Source organism: Vigna unguiculata, chromosome 3 (genome assembly GCF_037176805.1).
Source record: "Vigna unguiculata cultivar grain cowpea cultivar isolate G323 ecotype 2 chromosome 3, ASM3717680v1, whole genome shotgun sequence".
NCBI classification, from domain to species: domain Eukaryota; kingdom Viridiplantae; phylum Streptophyta; class Magnoliopsida; order Fabales; family Fabaceae; genus Vigna; species Vigna unguiculata.
In genome coordinates this window covers 9,945,412-9,960,557 of record NC_140794.1, presented here as the reverse complement: position 1 = coordinate 9,960,557, position 15,146 = coordinate 9,945,412, and the positions used below count along the sequence as shown (strand labels likewise).

At 27.8% G+C, this 15,146-nt stretch overlaps 1 protein-coding gene across 1 annotated transcript; it reads right to left on the bottom strand.

Annotated features, from left to right (window-relative positions):
* Positions 1-2,443: 2,443 nt before the first annotated feature.
* LOC114176028 (Toll-Interleukin-Resistance (TIR) domain family protein) lies at positions 2,444-3,780 on the bottom strand. Its single transcript, XM_028060921.2, has 2 exons — positions 2,944-3,780; positions 2,444-2,753 (listed from the first exon to the last, which is right to left on the bottom strand). The coding sequence occupies exons 1-2, from the start codon at positions 3,390-3,392 to the stop codon at positions 2,657-2,659; spliced, it is 546 nt and encodes a 181-aa protein (XP_027916722.1). The 5' UTR covers positions 3,393-3,780; the 3' UTR covers positions 2,444-2,656.
* Between the last annotated feature and the right edge of the window lie 11,366 nt (positions 3,781-15,146).

Here is a 15,146-nt window from a genome sequence, read left to right as displayed (position 1 = left end):
GATTTATTTCATACTAAGAATAACTTCACTAGGGTTCAAACTCTACCCGACTTGATTAAAAAACATAACTATCACTTGTATAATAAGTATATTTTTTTTATTACTCTAATGTTCTGCGTGGACGGTGGCGGACCTTAGAAGGTCCGCAGGGGGCAGGGCTTCCCAATAAATTTTTTACTTTTTCTTTTAAATATTTTTATTTTTTTAAAATTGATTTTATTTTTTTATAACATATAATATTTAATATTAATAAATAATAAAATTAAAAATAATAAAGAATAATAAAATTTATTGAGATATTTTTTTATTCTCTCTCATTTGAAGGTTTTCATTATTGTATTATTCATTTATTATTCTTGCATATCTTTTTTGATTTTTTGTTTAAAAAAATAGAAAGTTAGACATAAATTTATTCTCTCGTTCTCAGTTCTCATCCGTTCTCCTCTAAGATAAAAAAAAAGAAGGTAATTTTCTCATTTCTCTTGATACAAAAATATTAGTTTGATATTTAGTTTTTTTTTTCATCTTATGAGTTTTTTGTATATTTTTTTTTTTTATAAATATGAAAAGAAAAGTTAGGTACAATATGTTTTTTCATAATCATTTCTTAAAAGTGACTTGATTATCATATTTTTTAGTAATTACGTCTCTCAATTTTTGATTAGATTTTGATAAATTATTTTTTAGTCTTAATTTTTTTAAATAGTTATTATTGAGGGAAAATAAAATAATAGATTCATTTGTTTTAAGTGATAAAAGGGAAGATACCCTTAAAGATGAAAACAATACAACTTTACTTATTCACTTATTTTCAAGCATGATACTAGAAATTCAGTTGTTGAATCAAATGACCATTTCTTAAGATTCAAAGACTTATAAGTTAAAATTTTCATATTAATTCTTTTAAATTATAGGCAGAATGCTTTATATTAATTCTTTACAACTTATTATAAGAAAACGTTCTGAAATATGAAAATATTAAAAGAAAGAGATGAAATTAAAAAAAAACTTATTTAAAATGAGTTTCATACAAATACAATTTCAAAACTATAACTTTTTTTAAGAAAAAAATATACAAGATTTCAAAACTAAATTATATATATTTTTTATATTAATAATAATAATAATAATTAAATATATAAAATTTAAATATATTCTTTTTACTCTTCCAAACTTCTTTATTAAGATCGGTCGCTGTGTGTGGATATGCATATGCCCTTTTAAAATAATATTTCAATTCATTAAGAGTATCCACAGATTATTTAAACAATTTAAGAAAATATTTTGGAGAAAACGGAAGGATTAACAAGTCACTTTTAAAAGAATATATATATATATATATATATATATATATATATATATATATATATATATATATATATATATATATATATATATAAACTTAATGGAGTGGTTTTGTGTTCGTATAGGAAGTCTTGGAAAGTTGAAGAGTCATAGATTGGATTAAAAAAATACTAAAAATGTATTTTTTTAATAAATCATTTTCGACATATTTTTATTGGATAAAATTTATATATAAAGTAACTAGGTGGGTCACATTTTTCATTTAATTAGGAATTCATTTAAAATTAATTAGTGAAACACATATATTTCAATGAATAAAAATTGTGTATTAAAAAAAAGTACTTTCACAGAATTAAAAATATAATGTTAAAAAAGTGTATACCTTAAAATCAATTACATATACAATTTATGCAACAAACTTAAAATCTAAATCAATGCTATAAAGTTTTGAGACTTAAAAAATATGACTCGATAACAAATCATGTGTACATATAGTTTGAAATCATACCATCAAAATTGACGATTTCTATTAAAAATATTAATCAATAATAAAGATGTATTATTTAAAAGAGATTTATTCCTAATATTTCTCAGGAATTGAATGATTTTGTATAATGTGAGTAAATTGACCTTCGTTAATATCATTAATGAGACTTATTATACAATTTGAGTATTGCTTAAATTAAATTTTATTTTTCAGGCTTATGTTTAATGACTAAATAAACTTCATCTTATTTTATATATATATATATATATATATATATATATATATATATATTCCATAGTGAGAAATGTTAAAACAAAACCTTCCACATACTTTTTATTATACTTCTTTATTGGAGTTTTATTGAAAATAACACGTCTTAGTTAATTTTTTTTCCATAATTTTTGTGTTAATTTTATAATTTTCCATGGTTTTATTAAATACAAATACTAGCTAGAGATGATAGCTCTCATGCATTTTATATCTTCACGAGTACATAGTCAGAAAATCAAACAAACAGATATAATATTCAGTGTAAACAAACTACAATTTATTGAATTGAATCTTGACATTGTCCAATAATCCCGAATTAAGGGATTGGATTCAGCAAAAGAACCCAGAAAATCAAACTGATCATTGGAAACTAAACCCATTACTTGCAACATATTTGTTAAAAAAATTAAAAATAAATGGAAATTGTTGTCGCCTAAACCAATCAATTAAGCTGATTAATTTAGGGCATAAATCGATTGATGTTAGAGGACTATATGGATCTCATTTGAGAGCACATACAGGCCAAAGAAAAAACAAAAAGAACTTATTACTATTGTAATGTTCAGTATTAATTCTATAAAAAAAAGATAGTATTCACGGTTTTCTCTTCAAATTTTTTCGCTCTTCTTCTACCTCCAGCAAGTTCATCATCACTGCATCTGAAGCATCCCTTAATATCTCCGACCAGTCCCTGAAAACGCATAAAATATAACATTTTTGCATTAATTAACCAAAACGATTTAACAATTACTTAAAAAACTAATTATAGTGTGAGAGAAATTTTCAATAGTTGTTAATGATTGACAACTGGTATTTTTAATTTGGTATTATTATTGTTTATAGTTTTATGTGGATGTTTGTGTAGTACGTGATATACGTACCCTTTCAAAGAATCAAAGGTCAATCCAACAGTGTATTTAGCTTCCTCGAGTGCCAAAGAGAATCTCTGAAGGTGTTTAGAGGGACAAGTTCCGTTGTCCTTGACCACAAGCTGCGAAGGTTTCACATCGTAGAAGATTGGCACAACCCTTTTCTTTGACTCCATGAGAAGAGCGAGTTCATGGAGACAAAAATAGGAGTCGCAGTAACGTGGCGAAAACACCGTAACACCCACTTTGCACCCTAGAATGGCCCTGTCGATGTGATCGAACAACCTATCCCCAGGTTTCATGTTCATGCTGTCCAAAAACGACCGCACTTCCATCCTAGTCAAACTGTCGTAGAGCAACCCCGCGATGTTCCTCTTGGTGTCGATGCCACGGTGGTTTATGAACACATCGCATGCTGGACGAGCCAGTTTGCGGCACAACGTGGCTGGCAAATGTTGCATGGCTTCAGCAAGAAAATATTTTGTTTTTGTCTTTGTGATTAGTGTTTCTGGTTTTTAAATGGTGGTTGATAGAGGAAGAGGAGAGGGTAATGTGTGTATATATATATGTGTGGTGACGGGTTTAATTAACGACCAGTTTTATAAGGTTGGGGTTTGAAATTGAATGGAGAAAATACTAGGTATTTGACGAAAAAGAGTAAAAGTGTTTGAAAAATTTGACTGCCGAGAATGCATGTGTTTGGAACTGTGCTTGTCCTTCAAACACGTACTTGGTAACTTTATTTTATGTGTGGGGAATCCTTAACGCAGATCCGCTGACATGGTCATGTCTGGTGATTTTGCCTTGCGTTTTGTGGGAAATTTAGAGGGTTGCTTCCTGTTCTCCCAAAAAACCATGCTAATTGTAATTAGATATAATTAATACATAATCATTAAATGGATTTATTTTCTAGCTCTATATCTAGTTCGCAAATCTGTTAAATTTTTAAAAGGATTTCTTTATAAATTAAATGATTTTAATTGTTAAGGTAAAGTCTAAAAAAATGTAAAATTTACAAAATGATAATTTTTTTTAAATATTAACAATGTTTGTCTCTATGTTCAATAGTCAAAAGGAATAATAATATTTAAATTGTTTATATACTTGACATATCAGATTCTTTTTTGTTTTTTCTCAACTCAACCTATATAGCTTCTCTAATAGCATTTGAATCCCTATTTAGTATAGCTTGGTCATCTTTTTCAACATCTTTGTTTTCATCTTCTTTTCCTACATCACAACGTAAGTAAAGAAAAGGTAAATTTATTAATTAAATATATAAGTAACGATTAATTTGTTATAAAATAAAAGAAAATAATATAAAGTTTACCTTGGACTACAAGTTCTTGTAAGCTTCAACATTTTTCAGAAAGGAATGTGCTGGAATATTCCTTTCTTTAATATATATATATATATATATATATATATATATATATATATATATATATATATATCAATTATATATTTATTTTTAAGAATTTTATGTCTTGCATTATGGTGTTTTCCTATCTAATCATATCTTATACATATATAACATTAAATTCACTACAACAAAAAATCTTTAGGCAACAACGCAAATTTGTAAGTTAAATCATAAAAAGTGTAAGCTAAAGTTTAGACAACAATTTTTTAGACGTAGTCTAGGTGAGCGTAGCTATAGGTAATATGTCACGGTTTTTAGTACAACAACAATTTTAAAATTGTTGCTTAAAATTCTCATAAAAGACAACGGTTTTTTATTTACATATTTTTCAAAACTTCACATTTTTAACACTGTGAGCTCTTGGTATTTTCAGTATAAAATCAAAGGGAGGGAAAAAATTCAAATTTTTGCGTTTTTTAAACTAAGTTTTGCATTTTTAGTCAAAAAAGGAGTGAGAGAATATTTCTATTCTATAAGCTTTAATTTTTAGTGTATTTTAGACCTTATTTTTATGGATTAACCCACACTTTTTACAAGCAACATTTATATAAATGTTGCTTAAGATAGTTTTTAAGTCACGTCTAGAAAAATGTTGTCTTTAATGTGTTTAGACCACATCTTTATACATGTAGTCTCGTTTAGTGTTGTCTAAAGTCATTTTTGTTGTAGTGAGTAAATGAAGAAATTGTATTTCTTAATTTCTAGGCACTTGATTTCTAATCAGATCAAGTGATTCCCAATCATATTGTTACTGTTTTAACCCCCCTCAAGATGGAGCATGCAAGTCTTGGATGCCCAGCTTACTCAAGAGTGGACCAAACTGTTTGAGACCGATGACTTTAGTGAAAGGATCAACTAGTTGAGTAGTCGTGAGAACATAGGAGGGAAGGAGATGATTTTGGATTATGTCATCACGTACAAAGTGACAATACACTTCAATATATTTAGTACGTTCATGGAAAACAAGATTCTTTGCGATGTGAGTGCGACTTGATTGTCACAATAGAGGCGAACCAGAGGGGTATGCAGCACTAAGAGAGAAGAGAATATCTTTGATCCATATTAATTCTTGGGTTATTTTAGCCATCGATCGATACTTGGCTTCGGCTGAAGATGTAGAGACTATGTGTTGTTTTTTAGGTTTCCAAGAAATTGAAGTATCCATATCTAATACTTTCTTTCTCATTATATAAACTCCAACCTTATTTAAAAAATAGTAAGTAAATCAACAAATTGCGTTAAATAAGTTTTTTTTGTCTTCAAACTAATATAAAAATTGGGTTTCATCCTTGAATTACATTATAAAATCTTTTGTTTTTGTACTTATGAAAGTCATGTAAAATATTATTTTCAACAAATTACAAAAGGTTTCATTCCGTTAATAAATCCAATGGCAATTTGGATGGCAAATTTACCACCTAATTTGATGGAGTTTTTTATATATTCAGAAGAGAAGAAGAAGAAAAGGAGGAGGAAAAAGAGAAGGTGGAGGAGAAGGAGGAGATGACATTACAATTGTGGCTCGGTGGTGACGCAGTGGTGGCTCTATGGTGTTGCGGAGGCTCGTAAACTACGTGCGCGCGCATAGGCAGAGAACACCAATGATAGTGGTTGTTAAATTTAGAGAAGGAGGTGGAGAAAGAGGAAAAGGAAAGAAGAAGACAAATAGGACGAGAAGGATAAGGATGATCTAGAGGTGGCGGTGGTGGCGCGATGGTTGACAGTGGCAAGGAGAGGAGGAAGAAAATGAAGAAATAAAAGAAAAAGAGGAAGAGGAGGAAGAAGGAGACCCAATTATGATTGAGAGATGTTACCAACGAGTAGAATCTATTAGTAATTACCGACGAATATTTACCAATGCATAATTTCTGTCAGTTTTGTGGTTGTCAGTAATTACTAATTGATTTCTTCATATGTTGGTAAAATTTACCAATGACCACTTTGATTTTATCTCATCGATAATTTGTCAGTTAACACCATTTATTGACATATTTTTGGTTATTACTAACGTATGGTGTTCGTCGATAATTTACGATTTTCTTTTAATGATAAATATTTTATAATTTAGTTTATGAACGAAACAGAACTTCTATAATAATTTAAGAAAAAAAAATTGAACTAAAAAAAGAGTGAAAATAAAACCATGAAAAGAGTAAACAAAATTACGTTCAACGATCCAAATTAGGTTTTAAGGTTTTGTTTGTATATTGTGGGGGTGTTATGTGTCTCTAAATTGCATTTATGTTAATATTTTTATTTAGTATTGAAATAAAATCACGTTAGTTGAGTAATATGTTTTTCTCGTAAATTTAAGACATTTTTTTATAGAATCTCATAAGAATCTTGAGTATAGGAGATGTAATTTTTTTTTTTTATGCAAAGGAGTGCAAAAGCATCACAAACAAATATAAGAAATTCCCAATCATGTTGCACCTCAGACCCTACCAATGGTCATAGAACTCCCATAATCTCTTTGTGATTAAAGAAAAGAAAAGAAAAAGTTAAGCATGGGGACCAATGCCAAACCCCACGACCACGGAAGAAAGAGAAAATTAGCCAAACCCCATAGTTTGAAAAGATGTGAAAGGAAACAAAAAAAAAAAAAGAAAAAAAAAGTTACTATGATAATATATAACTAATAATTTTGAGTAAAGATGACAAAAAAGAAACATATTTGATGAAGGAGAGTTTGAGGGCATGAAAGAAAATTACATGGTGACACCATGTAATATTTTTCAGACTTTTCTTAGCTTTGATTTGATTTTCTTTGTAATATTCTGGAGTGTTGAAAACTTTAGGAAAAATTTAGAGAAAAGTTTTGATGTTAGTTTGTGAGATTGAATTGGAATGAGTCGCAAAACGATGTTCAATCTGAAAATAGTCAGGTGCAGCTGAGTGCCTTGTTTGATTTCTCATTCTCAGTTCGAAATTGACAAGTGATTGTTGAAACAGTCCCGTTGGTAGAATCCATCATCACAACGTAAGAGAAAATTAACCACTATTTTAGTTTGAATAACCATCTACACTACTTTTTATATATAATTAATTTATAGTAAATTAAAATTCCTATTAGATTAACATTTTAGCATAAAAGTTATATTTTAATTTGATAAGTGTTTTACATTATGATATGAACACATTTTGACTACTTTTTTTTTAATATTGAACAAAAGTGATGTAATTAATAACCCTTTAAAATTGATAACAACATTTTGTGTCACCATCACATATCAAACTCATCGGATCTTACGTTATCCACCATGTTGCTTCCACCTCCAATAGCTATTTTGAAGAACAGTGTGAGTGTCAAATTTTTCTCTCTGCCATGGAAACCTTACATTAGCCTCTAGACAAGAATTTTGGGAGTCTTGATGGCACCAATGTTGTTGCTTACTATTCCCAAGTTAATGATACAAACCAATTTATATTATTTAATGTTTAAAAATTTAATATTTAAAAAAATCTATATTTTGATAATAGAATGGTTAAGTAAATTAAGTGATAGTAATTTATTATTATTATTTAATAATTTTGGTATATTGGGTTGGAGTGTGTTTGAAGTTCAACATATAGAGGTTGATGATAAACAAATGTCGTTTTACGAATTTTTCCTTTGAGGAACCCTTCACAAACTTTCATTCGTTTTCATTTCTTTTTAATTGTTTGACTCGTCAAGTTCATCTAGATCCTGAAGGAATTTATTTTCTTATCGGAACCACAATTACAAATTTTTGTTTTTCCTTTTCATATGATTTTCTTTCGAATTATGAAATGCATTTCAGGAGATGTAAATCTTTGAATTAAATCATTTCTAAAACACAAATACACATTTAATTATTTATCGTATGAGAATGTATGACTATTAATTTTTAAACGTTTAATAGTAAAATTTATTGGTTTATTAGATAACCTAAAAATATTATCTTGTATTTTTTATTTTAATTCTTAGTTTTATTTTATTTTCTCTTCCAACTATTAATTTCGTTCGATATCCTTCAATTTCACTCAAATTTCAAGTACTTTCTCTCATATCATTAGGAAAATAATAAAAGCCATATTGTAGTTGCAAAATTTGATTGATGTGTAATTATTTACTTTTTTATGCAATAATAATTTTTTATGAAAAGTAAACATTAAAGAAAAAAAAATGTGTATCTTTTTGACATTGAGTTCTTAATAATATTATGCTTCTTTTTTTTATAGTTTTTATTTATTAAAAAATTAATTTAAATAATATTTGAGTAGGGTGAGAGAACATATATGATATACCTGCGAGGATATAGATGCCATATAAAATTCAAATCCAACAAAGATGAGGACAAGTATAAAACCCTAGTTAAATTGGATATAAGTCAGATTTAACCTAATAAAGTAAGAGTGTTAGAACCCAATTTATTTGAATTGGATTAAGTTTTCGGAGATTATCCAATCTAATTAAAACCCGTCGATCTAGTGGCACTGAGGAGCTCTTTGTTTATGATGAAAATACATTTAATACAAATGAAATATATTAAACATATATTATTTTCAAATTTTAACTATTTTTAAAAAGAATTGATAAATGTTTTTTAATATTAAACTAAACTTGCTTTTTGCTTCATTCTTTTATCGTATCCCCTTTTCATTTTTATTGTAATAAATCAATTTTAATATTTATTTTATATATATAAATTGCTGTCAGTTATTTGATTGCTATTGATAATATTTACATTATTTACATTAAGTATGTAATTCTTGAGTTGTATCCTTTGGATTGTGTTCTGTATCTATAAATATGATTTTTTCTCCCTTGCTAATGATACACAAAAAATTAGTATTTGATGTTCTATTCTTTCTCTCTATCATTTTCTCTATTATTAACTTTATTTTATAATATATATATATATATATATATATATATATATATATATATATATATATTAAAAAGAAAGGCATATCAGCTTGCTTTTATTTTGTCTATAACCTGGGGATACTAGAAGGTTAGATAAGACAGAGCGAAGTGTTTAAGAGATTGAAAATAACATTGTATCCCACCAAATTAATGACAAGAAGGATGATGATCGATCGAATACAATCGTTTTATCATCCATGCTCTTGATGCTAACATGCCGTCTAATAAGAAATTGTATTGCAATGTCAAATATAAAATATTTGTAATTATTAAATTATTTATGAAGAGGAATTTAAGTCTATGCTAATATAGAGATATTTTTTCATATACAAACTTTCTTCAAAATGTTTTACCATCAATTGTTTTAGATTTTTTTCACATATGATTTAGATTAAATATTTTTAAGAATGATTATAAGAGATTTTATAGTAATATAATAATTGATAAATTCTTTAAATCGCGTTGAGTGGCTTCGATAGGAGTGGACCAATCAATTATGGTAATAAATTGATAGATAAGTGTTAAGTCTAGGGTTAAATATGTTTTTGGTATCTCAAGTTTCAATGAATTTTGGAATTAGTTCCTTTTTGAAATTTTATATCAATTTAATCTTTCATCTTTAGAAATACATGGATTTAATCCATTTTACCAAATTTTGTTAAGTTTATTTGACATTTTAAATGCATTTTATAATAATATTTGAGTTAACATTAAAGCGAAAATGTGTCAAATGGTGTAAAAAATTCAAATTCTATCATAAAATGTGCTTAAAATGTGAGATGAATTTAATAAAATTTGGTTAAAATGACTAAATTTACATATTTTTTAAGATGAAGGGCTAAATTGATCAAAATTTTTAAAGATAGAGTAATTCCAAATTTTACTAAAACTTGAAGGACAAAAACATATTTAATCCTAAAGGTAATGAAAGAGGTCCTTATTGAAATTAAAGAGGAAAGGAAGCCCGCTTTAAGAAAATTTGATTCCTCTAACCACGTGAAGATTGAATTGCAATATTAATATTATAGTTTGATGTAGTATAATGTTGTGTTAAATTGAATTGTAAAGTACTTGATTGATATTGGTTAAAATGTCTTTCCGAAGCAAATTTACATACTAAAAGTTCGTAAAACTTCATGTAATCGTGATGTAGCATGGTAATCACATATTTTAGTCATGTGCATCTAACAAAATCTACTTGGGGGGAAATCAAAGTTATTCTTGGATCAACCTTAACATTTTTGAGTTTTTGTTTGTTCTAAGTGAAGGTATGTGTGAAAATTGTACAAGTTTGAAAATGTGGCATTTGAATCTTGCAAAGGAAGGAAATGAATAATGGAAAATATTCTTTGGTAGAATGAGAAAAGATTGTAAGTATTAAAGTAAAGAAATTAATGATAGTAGTACTGTTGTGAGGAGAGTGACACCTTACGCATGCATCATGGACAAGACTGAAATATAGTTTGTGACACCAAGTCTTGGTGAACGCGGTGGATCTGGATTGATGTAACGTCTGAATTTGTCTACTTCTACATAACTGGGAAAGTAATTGCAAAACCCTAAACACATACCAACCACACTTTCGGTTGAAAATTCATCACACAACCAAAAACGGAAAGAGTAGGTAACATAGACTCCAATATACTTTTCTTTTTTCCTTTTCATTCGTAGAGCATGGATCATGGGCCTGCGTTCCAGAAACAACGTGTGCCCATTGACTTGGTTCATATATATACATTGTGCTTCTGTTTATCAAATTCATTTTACATTGCAAAAGCAAAACCTTTTAGCAGCTCTACTTTCAACATTTCTTTTCTTTCAAAAGCATTCATGTATATTGAAAAGTTGATCAACACTTTAACATATATTTAGAAAGAGAATCAAAATGAATGTGATAAGAAGAGAAAAATAGAAAGAAAAGAACAACGGTATAATAATGGAAAATAAGTTTTATATATATATATATATATATATATATATATAAACAATAAAAAATATAAATTAATACGGACAATAGAGTTATTTAATGAAACAACACAATTTTTATCATTTTACCAATAATAGTAATAAAAACTATTTATATAATTATATAATGTGTCAACACTCAATTTTGTCCAGGTGAATATATTTATTTTCAAAAAAAAAATTAAAAATTAAAAAATGTTTTTAGTTAATGATAAATAAAAAGGGGTGAAATAAATTTTTATTCCAAGATTTTCAAACTTTTAGCAAAAAAAGAAAAAAAAAGAGATGAAAAAAAGAAAAAAAAGGGGAAAAAATAAGGAAGACCCAACATTGTTTCTACCCTTTGTTCCTGATAGAGAAAATAGTGATATTATTGATACTGTATATTAATACTGTATATTATGCTCTGATTTGCTGTGATTTGATTTTTGTAATGTGTTGCTATCATGACCAATTACTTCCTTATATTGTTCGTCATAATTAAGGCTAGAATTACATTGATATTGTAATGTGTTGATATAAATACATAGTTTGTCATATGAATAAGGGAGTGGTGAAAAAAGAAAATATTTTCTACACCTCTCTTCCTCTCTCTCTAATTACCATTCACACAAACACACTTGATTTTTATTTTTACTTTGATTGGAAAAAACCAACAATCTTAGGGAAGGAGACAAAATTAAAAGAAAAAAGAATTAATGGAGAAGTAGAGGAATTTAAAAGTTTAGAAGGTATGTCACTATCTTTATTTTTCTTTTGATTTATGCATTCTGTTATTTTTATCATTTCTTTAAATATTCTACGCATTTTCTATTATTCATAAATATCTTATTCTAAAAATCATAAAAACTAGTTTTCTTCATTTCTTTTAGTGTCTGTCCGGCCGCTAACGCTGCGTGACACCCATTTTCAAATTTCTTTTTCTAGAAAATATATAAAAAATAATATAAAGAACTAAAGATAAAAAAAAATTCTTTGTTTAATTTTAGTGTTTATTTGGTTGCTGGCGTCGCGTAACACTCATTTCCAAATAATTAAAAATACCAAAAACCACAAAAAGATTTTCAAAATTATAACAAATAAAAAAATCAAATCAAAAATTTTTAAAAGGGTTCTAAAAGAACTACGTAACCCTGATTCTACATTGTGAATTGAGATAGGTAGGAGCTAGAATTAATCCTTCTCGGGCCAAAAAAACCAAAAAATTATTTTTGTTTCTTTTGTACATTCTTTTATTACTATTTTTGGGGAAAATTAAATATTTTGAAAACCACATTCATTTGCATGTTTAATTAAAGGTATTGTCTTAGGACGAACGTTGTGGGGTGCTAATATACCTTCCCCACGCATAACCGACTCCTAGATTTGTTTTTTGTAGACCTTGTCTTTTTTTTCCATAGTTTTACAAAATAAACTATGGTGGCGACTCCAAACTCTCTTTTTTCAAATTTTTATTTTTGATTTGTCGTCCCATCACGATTTCAATTGCGATATCATGGCATGAGCACAACCAAAAGTATTAAGATGATATATAGTTATTACTAATAAATTTTCAAAAGTACTTCAAAAGAAAAGCACTTGAAATCAAAACTAATACATCATAATATAAGCTCCACCTATTCAAAACTAGCTACTCGTCTTAGTTTATCTTCCAAACTAGTCTCACAACTACTCCTTTGCCACACCTATATTATCATCTGCTCACACGAATTATCATGACCATGGTAGGCGGATAATAATACCATTCATAGCTAGAGATGATTTAAAAATTATAAGTTTTAAATAAAAATAGAACAAGGCTACTAATTTATAAATCTGGTTATTCACAAACAATGTCAAACAATTTATCATCCACATTCATTTTATTAAACTTTTACAAACCATTCAACATATATCATTACTAACACGATCTCTGGAAGATTGATGTATTGACTAGCACTCTAAAATTTTGCACATGTCATTGCTCAGTCACTTTTGCTTCACAAGAGTTATAACTATAACATGTTTAGGCTTCTCCTGGTCCATAGAGTTTGACAGGGTGAATTATATGTCTATCGAGATCGACTTCTGCCAACACTCTAGATAAGAACCTCCTTCGACTCTCACCCATAATCCTTTTCCTCTATTTGATTTTAAGGATTATTAAAGTCAGGATAATTTTATTTCAGTTCCCATCGTCAATACATCTCATACAAAACACAAACCACTAACCAACATGATGGTCCCCGCCCCCCCCGGGAATAACTAACTTCACAACTCTTCATACAATAATTTATCATCCATATAACCTACAAATAAACTTAGAAATAATCTTTTTTTTGTACCATTAAATTTTTGTATGCTTCAATTGTTGTACACTGATATGTAAAATTTCAAAGTTTACTCAATTGACCCTTCTAGTACTCATCACTCTATTCTAAATTATTAATTGACATAAAAATATGCATTTAAACTGTACCATTAGGGACTAATTGCTCAAACCTCAATCTCTTCAAACAATTTCTCACCAAATTAACTGAATTCAACAAATCAAATAGCCATAGACCAAAAATCCCCAATTTTATATTTAACATAGTTGACTTCATTAATTGTAAACTATTTGCTTAAACAATTATACAATGCCAAATCAAACTAACTTCCCTTACCTTTATTTGAGCTCTCAGAGAACCCTCGACCCTTACGTCTACATTCCTCCAACAATTCTAAAGACACAAATAGAAGATTTGATTTAATGAATTGAACACACATTTGCATTTATAGAGGATCAAGAATTTTAAAGAGTTTGTTTCAGACACATGCAACACCCTTATAGTGACATGATGGTCAAACATAGATTATCTCAAGAAATAGAGCAAAATTAGAACTTACTTTATAACTGAAATTGATTGGTTGGAATAATTGTCCTTGCTGTTAGGATCACATAGACGTATTCAAATTTTCAAGAAGATGAGAAACACAGTCAGGATTTTAAAGATATGTAAGAGTGTTGCTAAAGAACTATGTAGTTAGAAACTTTATGAGAAATGAGAGTGACTCTGCTAGAGATATTTATTTATAGTTTTGTCCTTGTTTTTCCTTATTGATAATAAAATTTGTATTCCCATTTTGTCTTCTAATTATTTTATTTTATATTATTAATATATATATATATATATATATATTATTTTTTGTAGGGTCTCTCATTTAACCCTTATACAAAAACATAAAAAGGAAAAAAGAAAAAAAACAGAAAATTACCATTTTATGAATACTTTCCCTACAAGACTAAACTGAAACATACATTTATACCATTGGTGATGTCAAAACAAAATTTGTACTCAGCAATATTCATGATAAAATCCGTAATGGATAGGAAATGAATATTGTAAATTGATACTCGCGGATAATGGGTATGAGTATTTTTATACCTGCATGTTAACAGGACAGGTGTAGGTATTTTTTATACTCGCAGATTAACGGAGCGGGTACATGTATCATAATATCCGACCAGTGGATAGTCGTACCCGTTAAAAAAAAATATTAAAACATTAACACATTAATTTTGAATGAGTTATTTTTTATTAATTGGTTTTAAAAAATCTCTATTTTTTTGTAAATTGTCATTCAACACTATTTAAATGAGTTATTTGCACTTCGTTTGAAATTTATAAATGTTATGCTTTAAACTTTTATTTGAATTGATGGTTAAAATATATTGTTAAATATTAAAACTTTCTTTTATAAATACCCATGGGTAACCATGAATATTAAAAAATTATGCTGATACCGATATAATGGATACCCGCATGAATATGGGTACAAATACATAACGAATATTTATCCAAGATAAAAAAACTACTATCCATACACCCATATCCTACCTGCCCGTTGACGTATATACGACCAAATGTATACCACCAAATGTGATAAAAGCAAATACTCTTATCAACGCCTCAA